Below are 12,556 nucleotides of genomic sequence, written 5' to 3' on the forward strand. Positions count from 1 at the left end.
AAGGGCTGGTCTGAGTATTTCAGAAACTGCTGATCTACTGGGATTTTCACGCACAACCATCTCTAGGGTTTACAGAGAATGGTCCGAAAAAGAAAAAACATCCAGTGAGCGGCAGTTCTGTGGGCGGAAATGCGTTGTTGATGCCAGAGGTCAGAGGAGAATGGCCAGACTGGTTCGAGCTGATAGAAAGGCAACAGTGACTCAAATAGCCACCCGTTACAACCAAGGTAGCCAGAAGAGCATCTCTGAACGCACAGTACGTCGAACTTTGAGGCAGATGGGCTACAGCAGCAGAAGACCACACCGGGTGCCACTCCTTTCAGCTAAGAACAGGAAACTGAGGCTACAATTTGCACAAGCTCATCGAAATTGGACAATTGAAGATTGGAAAAACGTTGCCTGGTCTGATGAGTCTCGATTTCTGCTGCGACATTCGGATGGTAGGGTCAGAATTTGGCGTCAACAACATGAAAGCATGGATCCATCCTGCCTTGTATCAACGGTTCAGGCTGGTGGTGGTGGTGTCATGGTGTGGGGGATATTTTCTTGGCACTCTTTGGGCCCCTTGGTACCAATTGAGCATCGTTGCAACGCCAAAGCCTTCCTGAGTATTGTTGCTGACCATGTCCATCCCTTTATGACCACAATGTACCCAACATCTGATGGCTACTTTCAGCAGGATAATGCGCCATGTCATAAAGCTGGAATCATCTCAGACTGGTTTCTTGAACATGACAATGAGTTCACTGTACACCAATGGCCTCCACAGTCACCAGATCTCAATCCAATAGAGCATCTTTGGGATGTGGTGGAACGGGAGATTCACATCATGGATGTGCAGCCGACAAATCTGCGGCAACTGTGTGATGCCATCATGTCAATATGGACCAAAATCTCTGAGGAATGCTTCCAGCACCTTGTTGAATCTATGCCACGAAGAATTGAGGCAGTTCTGAAGGCAAAAGGGGGTCCAACCCGTTACTAGCATGGTGTACCTAATAAAGTGGCCGGTGAGTGTGTGTGTGTGTGTGTATATATATATATATATATATATATATATATATATATATATATATATATATATATATATATGCTAAGGGGGGATTCTAGTTGATCATCATTGCCCTGCAAATCCCTACATTTATTTGTAATTACCCTAAAGCCTCTCTCACATGCACACGGATTTTTACTTTGTGTACTAAAAAGTGATGTCAATTATAAATATTCTGGCAATCCTGCAGTCCAAAATGTAGCTTTAAAATCAGAGATTCTTTGTTAAAAGCAAGGTATACATGTTGTGCGTTTCAATCAGTAAACCATAATACCCATGTATTTCAAGCAATACACTTGCCGTTTTTTGAGCCATTTGTTTCATACCATACTATGATTAGCAGCTTAATGTCAGATAGTTTCCTGACATGAATATCGAAAGAGGATTTCTACTGGTAAAACTCATCATTTGTCAAGATTTCAGTACTTTTAGAGTTGTGAAGTTTTAACACAAACCTAAAATGTTGGAGCTAGAACTCTACTGACTTTATGCCATAGTTTGTCAGACCTAAATTGGGATCATGTATTTGTTTAGTAGTCACCTTCTTGCTGCCATTTGAGACAAGTATATAATAAAAGAGGTAATTTGTCAAGCCCTGAGCTAAAGAATTTGGGGAGTCAAAAAGCTTGTTTGCAGAAAAAAAAACTGCAACATTTTGCATTTTTACACCACTTACTCCACACCTGATGAAATGTGGCTGGGAAAGTGAGCATGGCTAGTCTGTCAAACTGTCAGGCCAAGGCACCGCATTGCGGAAGCTCATCGTGTTTACGCCACGAGGGGCCCCGACCTCAAGACAATATAGCACAAGCTCACGCAAGTAGGGGAAGAAAGTAGAGTAACATCTCAGATGTTGTGATATTTGACACATACTGATATTTGACACAAACTATGGTAATACATACTCCAGAAAAAATGACTTTGAAAATTGCTGGTACTGGCCATACAGATGCATACTTTTGACACTAAGCTTAATGTGGTTGTTCAAAAGTTAATGTTGAATTCCCAGATTTAGGATCATCAAACATAAGATCGCTGGGGGTCTGACAACTGACCTATCAATTGTTCAGAGCACAGAATACAGGGTTAGAAGCAGAAGTATAGTGGTCATGCTTTGCTATTGCAGCTCCGCTTCACATGCAAGTGAAATAAAATTAAAAGAAGTAAATAAAATATAATTCTTATCACACAAGGAGATGGCATTGTAGAACAGATTTTCTATTTGATCTCTTCTGAGTTGTTTTTTTATGTAGCTAACATAATGGTCATCGTGTCCTAGATGGCCATCTGTGTTTCAGTATTATGCAGCATGCATGGGGGAGGAAAGTATACAGTTTGGGAAATGTATGCATTTAATACATTGCATCACAATAGATAGGAGATCTGATATATGGTCTCTGAGAGTAAAATCAGTTCTCTGTTTTCCTTTGAAAGAAAATGTCATTGTGATAAGACCATGAAGCATGTCATGCATCTTCAAGATTCTATTCTGTTTTTCTATTATTGCCATTCAGGACTTCAAAGTCATATAAGAGACCTTGTGAGGATTTTGATATTGAAATGTGATCGATATAGATCTCTTGTTGGCTGCTAGAATAACCATGAGGAAATCCCGAATTGTTATAAATTTAGAGGTTAAGCACGGATCAACAATAAGTTCTTTCCCTTTTAAGGGGGATGGTGACACACTATGTATCCGGGCCACAGGTGCTTTCACTTATAATGGGGGGGCGGGGGATATGTATCAAATGCAGTTAATACTGCACTTATTTCTAAACCACAGGTACTGTCCCTTATAAGGAAGGAGTGACATACTATGTACCAAATGCAGTCACTTCTAGGATCACAGGTGCTTTCCATTATAAGCGGGGGGGGGGGGGGGGGGGTCATGTGACTAGCCCCCATTCACTTGCATTGAGTTCAATTCTTTCGTGTGACATCTGTTAAAGGAAAAGACACCCTGGGGCGGATAAACTCATAAATATTCACCAGAATTCTGTAGTAATTTGTGCTGTAAATCTGTTGCTGGGCCATTTCAATAGATTAGTGGTTCTTGTTCAAAATTTTCCTAAGTGGCCGCCATGTAAGATCCCTGACCTCCTTAATCACCAGTAGTACATGCAAATGAAAAAAAAAAAGTTCTAATTACGTAACACTTTTCCCACGGACGTACCTGCAGTCTCAAGTTGTAATGATGTTTGTGACTCAGTGCTTATCACACCGAAGGCTGAATAATGGAGCATGGAGCCTATAGCTTTTGTGCTCCACCATTGTATTCAACTCTATCTGTGCCTAGTGACACAGAGATGAAAATGTTACCTGCTACCTGAAAGAGCAGGACAGCACCAGTGGGACCATCACACTCAATCAGGGTCCGTCAGACACATCACGGTTTTTCCCACAGTGCTTTTCACAGACAGTCCGCAAAGTTTTCCTCTGCAGACCTTCTGCTACAGTTCTACCTATAGGGTAACCGCTGGCGTTTCTGTAGGTATAATTGACATGCTGCAATTTCCAAAATTGCAGTGGTTTTGGAAATCACAGAATTTCCGCTGCGTGTATTTTTCTGCAATGTGTGGATGGGATTTGCTAGCATCCCATCCACTTTGCAGGGACTGTAAAACACCACGGCCATACAGTGGTGTTTGTACCACGTGGGGCCCTGGTCTTAAAGAAGCAATTGTAAGGAATATTACTGCAGCAAATTATTTCAACATCTACACAGTTTGTGTTTTTGGTGTTTTCCAGTTATACCAGTAATCAGGCTCAATGGTTACAAACGTATGCTTAGTGTGCTAGCTTTTTCATTATTTTACCCATTATTTTTTATGGCCTCAAACATACACCCATGTATTGGTTGCGGGCCTGTGTATGGGGCTTTGATCACATGGCAAAACTAAAGATACGTCCTATTCCTGTCCATTTTACACCACAAACTAGCTTAATCAAATCAAAGGGTCCATGGAGGCACTGGTAGCACACAGATAACATCCATGTGCCATCCATTCTGTTTTACCAAAGACCTGGCACATTCACATGTTCATGTGCATACAGCTTTAGACAATTCAGACAGGTAGTCTGGAAATGTGCCAGATTAAAGACAGTGACTGGATGATAAATGTGGCATATCTTCAGACCATCTAGTTTACGTTTATACCACTTTTAATTTGGCTTACATTGAGCAAGAATCTTTTTTTACACTATTTTGGTGCATTTTTGCTGCATCGTGGCACATTTAAGGCTAAGGCCCCATACAGTGTGCCACAGAAAAAAAGTAAGTATAATTAACATACTGCAATGTCCAAAAACACATCGTTTCCACTGTGGGTAATTTTCTGCAATATGTGGATAGGATTTGCTAGGGGGACTGTACGTCGCTGCGTTTTTTGCCGTGGAGTTGACACCTCAACCAAACTGTATCATTTATGCCATGTGGTATGACATGAATTTTCTGAGAATCCAAACCCACACGCCTAGCATGACAAAAGTTTTAGTCCAAACTAGATGCACCATGAGGCTACAATGATGTGCCATGTTTACACCAATGTCTAGTCATAGCTACAAATTATTTCTGCTGTTTCTTATAGGCCTCTCAAAAAATTATCAAAAAAATCCCCTCCCCATTGAGTTTTGGTGGCTTCTTTGGCTTTGGTTCTAAAAAAAAAGCACTAGAAACTCAATGGTGGTAGTTTACTAACTTTTCTATGACAGACATCTGGCACATTAGTGGTGCATCTTGTGAGCACAGTCCATATATGTGATGTTTTTCTGCAATGCTCCTCGCTACATTTTTAAGCAATGAACAGAGTAGGGGGGTTTTCTCCACCATGCTATAGAAGAATATTGCCATTTTAGCATCTAAGTTGCAGTTGCAACAAGAAAGCAAACTTCCATCATGATAGAACCCTATGATAATCTAACTTTGCTTCAGCAGAACTACAGACATCTGGCTGTTGCTGCCATAACACAGAACCTAAAATACATATTCCAGCCATGTGCAATCAGCTTTATTGGTATATCAGCATTACGAAACAGCATAAAACTGCCAAATATTGATGTACAAAAGCAAATAAAATAAAGCATAAAACCTTGCTCAAAATCAGAATAACAAACATTATGTAGGAAGAAGCTTTTGCTATGCACAAAAACATTCCAGCCTCCCTTGCAGGGTACAATATATCTTTCCATGAAACGTTCTTCTCCTAAAATCAGTCCGTGTCACACAACTACTTGGTTCCCGTGGCACTCACTCTGGATCCACGTTCCCTTATTGTTTCAGCATGCCGACACTACTCCACATCTGGATTCTGCTCTGTACTATTTATGTATTTGATTGTTCATGTATTCATTGTTTTCCTAAATAAGAAGTGTTGCCAACATTAGCTATGGCTGTCTGCTCTAGTAGTATACATCATCCACATGTGTGCCTGCAGACTTCTGTCACAAGATCATTCCACATCAATGTGAAATCCGTGTCCATGGGAAATAGTCGAAACATGCCAGGGAATACATAAATATGTTTAGTGCCATGGCACACTGTCATTTTTCTTTGTTATTGTGATTTATAAGGCAATTTCATGTACAGTTGTAACCTTGACAATAGCACAGTTTACAAAATATTAACCTGTTAATAAAACATATGGAATTTCACAATGTAAGCTTTGTGTTTTTACCTCTAGGCTATTTTATAGCCGTCCTTTGTTTATTAACTCCATGTATTTTGCTTTGCGTCTGCACTGCTTCTCGCATTATATCTGTTTCATGTATTCCATTTATAAATATTGAATATGTAAGCCGCGGAGCATACTAATGCCAGTGGTGCCCATGCACTGGTTCACTTATTCACAGCGCCATCTGTAGGATTTAAAGCAATATTCATAAAAAATCAAAATGCAGACAATTGTATGTGATCTATATTCTTCATAGGAAGCCAGAAAGCTTGTTCTTTACTTTGTTGCTTTGACGTCTGTATTTTAATTCCAGACACTTGTTATATAAATGCCTATTACAATATTTATTCCAAATGTAACACTATTGTTTGTTTCATTTGTAGCTGCAACCTGACATGTCCAACGGGCCAGTTTGGAGTTAATTGTGACCAGATTTGTAATTGTCATGACAATAAGTGTGATACTGTTACCGGAGCCTGCCACATGGGTAAGTCTAGGACAAGATATTGATTCAAATATGGATCTATACTCAATATTGATAATATTCTATGTTCCTGTAGTTGTGTTATGAAATGGTCAGCCATTTATACTTGAAAAAAGAAATAATGCAGATAGACATATCAGATAAAATTTATCATGCAGTTCTGTCTCAGGCATATATGGAAATGGTCTGATTATTGGCGGAGGAATGTAAAAGAGCTTCCCCCAATACCCTCAAAAAAAGGCTCTCAGTGGCTTCGTATGGGCCAGTGACTTACAGACATGCCTCATGACAAACTAAACATTTAGCCCAGTTGCACGGTATATCATTGGGCTTGGCCAAAGAGAAACAGATTAGCCATTTTGGTGATTTGACCACCGTCTGTGTTGTTGTGACCTAGTTGTTAGGAAGTGTCGGGAACAGCGGTTATTAGGTTAGGGCATGCACACATGGCCTGTCATTGAAAACCAAGTACCATTATCTACATTTGCAGTGGTGTCATGAGTAAGAAACTTGGGACTGCTACAGACTGGAACTGTATTGACTTTAGAGATTAATCCAGGTTCTGTTTGAGAGCCAATGACAGTTGGGTTTGAGTATGGAGCCTCATGGTGAGCGCTTCAATTCTGCCTTTGCTGTGGAGTGACACACTGCCACAACTGCTGGTGTTGATACCTGGTAACACAGCTCAGGTAGTGATACCAAGACCTTAGCCCAGCAATATGTACAGGACATCCTGCAGCTACATGTGTTGCCTGTCATGGCCGGGCTTCCACCTGGCATTTTTCTGCAGGATAAAGCTTACCCACACAGTCAGGATTTCTCAGGAATATCTCTGCCAGATTGAAACACTTCCGTGGTCTGCCAAGTGGCCAGGTTTATCATTTGACAATGGGATGTCACCAGTTAGGGGTGTGCACATTTTGAGCCTGTAATTATTTCAGAAATTAGGGACACTACCTAGTCACAGCTTATTGTTCAGGGATACACCCCTTTGCTAGTGGAATAGTAACGTCCAGTTGTCAATTTATTTAATATCAGAGGAATGGCACTTTTATAGAAAACATGCTTTAGAATTCATATTTGCTGAACAAGTATTTGCTAAGATAAACATGTTGTGAGCATTACCAGGACCTCCTTAAATGGAATCTGTCAGCAGGAATTGACCACCCAAAACAGCTCCAGTATCCTATAAAGCAGGTGGAACGTGGCAAGTGGTTGTCAGCTGATACAATCAGATACTCCATACCCCAAACAACCACTGTGGTTTGATTGATGTCCCTGAGTACCGGGACATCACTATACAGCTTTCCTGAAATTGCATGCACTGTCGGGATGAGCCTAATGGAGGTGCACACCTTATTTTCCTAGCACCTGATTCTTCCAGGACACTTGCAGAAAGCAGAATAAACCAAGGAATGTCTACCTAAGTAGAAGATGCAGAATCAGGCGACCAAAGAGTATGACTGTATCAGCTGACTCTCCACCATTTGACAAACGGGATCATTTTGGGAAATGTGTGCTTTATAGCAGTGTCCCATTATAAATAAGTTACTTTTCCACTGAACACATATGCCTTTTAGAGTTAATGCACTACGAGTTGTATGGAGTAGTGTAGTAATTCTCACACACGTAGTAGATCTATGGGGTCATACTTCTTTACGCCTTCACTCCTAGACAGGTGAGTTTAGTCACATTTACATGTAATCAAGGAGAACAAACAGATGACATGTTATATTGTCTTTGCTATGTATCTGATAACTAAAGGATGCAGCGGAGTTTAATATTAATGCCTGTGACCTCATTCATTTAGTGCTAATTCATACATAATTCAATGGCCCAGCTATCTGTCCGTCTTTTATCGATCAGTCAGTATGTCGCAGTCATTTGGAGGAGTGATGTACATGAACGCCGTCTCTTCTAATTAAACAGTGCTTGCAATCTCATTTAAAGTGTAATTACGGAATGAAATAAAGAATGCATGGAGGTGAGGAATAGCTACTCCTCTGTGGTTATTTTCTGCAGACGCAAATTAGTTTTCCTCAGGCTACCACAGGCTCTCTCACTAATAAATACATTAAGTAGACTCAGGTTTGCTAAAGTTGGATAAACCAAATGATGAATTAAAGACACTTAAAGAAATCAATGGCACTAACGGTACATTGGTGCGTACTTGTCAATGCTATTGCGCCAATGTTTTGCCACAATTACTATGAAAAGAGGGGTGTTCTTGCATTGCACCCTATTTATCAAAGTGGCTGATGCTGTTTGTTAAATCTGGTCTTCAAATCTTCAAACTATCCAGTTTTACTTTACACCACTTATTAGTTAGCATACTTTCCATCAAAACCAAATTTTGGGAGCACAGGCCCAGATTTACTATTTTGGTTCCAACTAGAAACTGGGGTAAACATGGTACATCTTTGGTGCAGTTTGGTCAATCTAGCTTGAGCTAAAAATTTTCAACTAGCTAGACATGTTGGTTTGGAATCTCAGAAAAAGGGTGTTAGGCTTAATGCATCATGATGCGCCAAAAATGCACCAAGATTGTTAGAAAATTCTGGCTCAAAGTAGACAGTCCAAGGGAGAGTTTTTCCTACCATTGCTAATGTCCATTGCTGTCTTCTGTCATAGGGTGACAGCAATGGACATTACCTGTCACAGAGAATGGCCATGTTTGTTTACTTTTGCATGCAAGACTTTACCTTCTGTTACAAAACTAAACAAACATGACAGAAGATAGCGTTCATCATGTTGTTTACATTAGTGTCAATGGGAATGGACACAGAATCAGTCCGTGGCCGTTCTTTGTGCCAGCTAATGCCCATTGCTGTCATTTATGATGGAGACATCAATGGACATTAGTAACGGTAGTGTGAAATCCCCCTAATGATACGGAATATTTATGATCCAGCAACAGCCATTGTGATTTAATATGAAGTGTTTCAGACACACTTGTCTACGTTTACACTGACTGTAACTATTAGTAAATCTGGATATTTTATGGAAGTATTTTCTCCTAGAAGCAATGTCGTCAGGACAAAATATTAGTTGGGTGCTAGTGAGAAAAATGTTCATATATTCTTCTGGTTTCAACTAAAATAATTTTTAGTTTTAAGGCTAATGTAGGACCTTTACTGACTCAGCACTCAGCTATCTGTTTTCTCAGCCAAGGAATATGTGGGAATATTTTGTCTAGTCCACTTATATCTTCATTTTCTGTACAATTTTACCGATTGAGACTGAGGATGACCATAATGTTGGGTATGTGAAGGCCAGCTCTGCGCCAGTAATAAATTGTAAAGCACTTATGTCAGGATGACGCTCATGCAGTTTGGCAGCTGAACCAGGTGTGTAAGGACCAAACATTAGCAAACACCGGATGTGTGGAGCATCACAGCCACTTATACAACACTGACCACATATGCACAGAGGGTTACTTTATACCTAACAGGACCATTCCAGCAGCGGAGGGAGGAAGTGTTTTATCCAGCAGGCAACATAACAAGCATTTTATTTGCTCCTCCTGGGACACCGCTTCTTGGCTCAACTTGCTTGGCTGAAGTTGTGCGTCTGATATTGGAAAGAGTGTGGAAAAGAATAAGATTTGCCAATTGAAAGGTTGATTTATTGGACGTTAGAAATACTTGTTACTGTAATCCTTAGTACAATAAATTTTGGTGGGTCTTAAAATATGCTGAAAGTCATTTTTTATTTGATCACAGGGCAAACACTTTCTGCTATTGACTTGTTAATGTTTTAAGAGTGTTTTATAATGGTATAAAAGTTCATTGAGGAGAAAGTGTTTTTGGGAAAGTGCCTGGGCGTTGATGTCATACTCGGGGAAGCAATTGTTAAACTAATTTATTTGGAAGGTTTGATATGAGACTGAATTGTTCCTATATAACTGTGCATCAGGGTCAGTTTCTTTTTTCTTATCTTTTACTAGTTAGGGCTGCTATATGTCTGTTTTCACAGTTTAAAGAAACACACCAAACAAAGCTGATACATGATTTTAAGCCTTGTGCCGGATTTTAAAGGGTGGTACGCAATAATTTCTCATTAGAATTCTTTGAATGCCTGTGTCATATACAGCCGCCTCAGATACTAAATCTGCATTGGAGTTTTACTTTAACTACAGTATTAATATTCAACTAGATACTGGACACTTGAATGCCACACATTTCTTGAAAGGATAATCCCAAAATTAAACTTATCACTATGCTAAAAGATAGGTATCAGAGGTAGGTGGTCTGGACAGTGGGACACCCACCAAACAGAGGTTTCATGTCACCCCATATGAATTAATTATGCCCGCTGCTGCCCATTCAGCTCTTTGGGACTGGCAGGCATAGTGTTATACATGGCCTCTCTCGGAGTCTTGGACTGGCAGCACACACACTTGACTACCAATCATATAGGGGGTAACAGGACACCTATTTCATAATTGATGGTGCCCCAAAGGTCAGACTAATATACCTATTTTATACAGGATGTCATAGTAGAGATGTACAGATGTATCACATTACACACATAGAGTCTTAACACTATTCTTTCCATTGGCTTTTGCTGTTTTCTGTGATAAAGATTAGAGATGAGCGAGCACTGTTCGGATCAACCGATCCGAACAGCATGCTCCCATAGAAATGAATGGAAGCACCTGGCACGCAGACATTGCCGGCGGCCGGCTGCTTAACCCCCTGCGTGCCAGCCTCTTCCATTCATTTCTATGGGATGTCATGCTGCAGAAACTCAAGTTAATTCTGATAAAACTGTATATGATAATAAATGTTAATAAAAGTGAAGTGTGGATAGTGAGAAATCACAGAATTTACCAGCATTTTTTCCCAATGACCTCATATATTAAAAATGTACATAAGGTACACAACACACATGGTTTCATATAAATGAATTCTAGGGAAATTTCCTACAACTGTTTTATTAAAATCAAACTTAATCACAGTAAAAAAACATATATTTTTGGTATGAATATTATATGGTTCTAACCAAGCATGTGGCAGCTATTAAATTTCTATGGCTAGAGTTAGCCTACTGTGCTTTAGAGTAGTTCTCCTGTTTCATCTAAACAAAGTTCTGTTCACATCTTCGGTCACTATGAACACCATGACAGAATATCATGGACTTCATTATAATTCAGCGATGTCCCATAAGTATCATTGAATGATTCCTATTACAGGACAGAAATCTAGAATTCAGAACACAGCGTTTCACTGCATACCGCTTGCAGTTGAGTTCGGTATTCCATTCGGGGGTGTCCTCCCTGTCCTCCCGAATACCGAACGCAGATGTGAACGAAGGGACAGCCTTTAAGGATTTTCTGGACTGTGTTGTCCAAATATACCTCACAGCTGAAAGTTTACTACTTTTTTAACCAGTCTAGATAAACCTCTATAAGCTAAATATAATGTGTAATTCTCTGTCTCCATCCCGATATCAATCAATGTACAGTACTTGTATCAGCGCAGGCTGTAGAGACAATTTAATTCAATGCTACGCCTCTATGGTCTTTAGCTAATAATAGGTAGTTGTTTTGTGGACTGGAAATGGTGGATTAGTTTGCTCTTAAATCTTTCTGTGCAAAAGTTATGAAATCATTCATGAACGAAATCAACACATCGTGAAACATTCACCAGAATAAAGCCATTAAGATCCCCCCCCATCCGTAGGCAGCCAATTTCCCACGTCTCACAAGAGAAGCACATACATCTAAGAATAGAACTGTGGGCCTCTTCGTAATTGACATCATTTATGCTGAACATTCTGCTCATTTCTCCCCATGTTTTCATCTGGTCTGAAAGAGTTACTTTGCTCCTTTGACGTTCTACAGAATAAAAGGTTATTACAAAAACAACTTTGCCGAATTCATAATAGAAATTCAGATGCGTAGTCAGATTACTTGCAAGTTGCATTTTCCCAGAGGTAGAACACCCACACAGCACTATAAAAATTAACATTAGACAAAGCAGACAACATCTGAATATAATTTCCAGAACCTCTAGTTGTTTGGAGACATTTTGGCCATCTTAGTTTGCTTATTGTGAAACAGAGTAAACTGGATAACATAATGGCAAAACATATACAATGGCTAGGACAAAGAATGATTGAAAAATGTGTTACCAGTGAAATCTGATTGGGTGATACAGTATTTGCAACTCAATTATTTTAATAGCAAATATTTATACGAGTACTAACTTACCCTCGTGTGCAGTATATGGAGAATATAGTAGTTAGGGTTATTTTTTTTATAGTGTGCAAGCTTTTGTTTTGTCTCTTGGAAGTAGTTCCAAAGTTGTGCATTCATATAAGATACTATACTATAACCCTATAGTTCTG

The 12,556-nt window shown here is 39.7% G+C and overlaps 1 protein-coding gene across 3 annotated transcripts in view; it reads left to right on the forward strand.

The window, feature by feature from the left end:
• Positions 1 to 12,556, forward strand: part of SCARF2 (scavenger receptor class F member 2) — a 171,003-nt gene that overhangs the window by 99,878 nt on the left and 58,569 nt on the right. For all 3 annotated transcript variants that reach the window (XM_075276277.1, XM_075276293.1, XM_075276285.1), the window contains exon 7: positions 6,105 to 6,208. In XM_075276277.1, the coding sequence (XP_075132378.1) occupies positions 6,105 to 6,208 (104 nt within the window). The remainder of the gene's footprint in view (positions 1 to 6,104; positions 6,209 to 12,556) is intronic.

This window comes from Leptodactylus fuscus, chromosome 1, assembly GCF_031893055.1.
Source record: "Leptodactylus fuscus isolate aLepFus1 chromosome 1, aLepFus1.hap2, whole genome shotgun sequence".
Lineage (NCBI taxonomy): Eukaryota > Metazoa > Chordata > Amphibia > Anura > Leptodactylidae > Leptodactylus > Leptodactylus fuscus.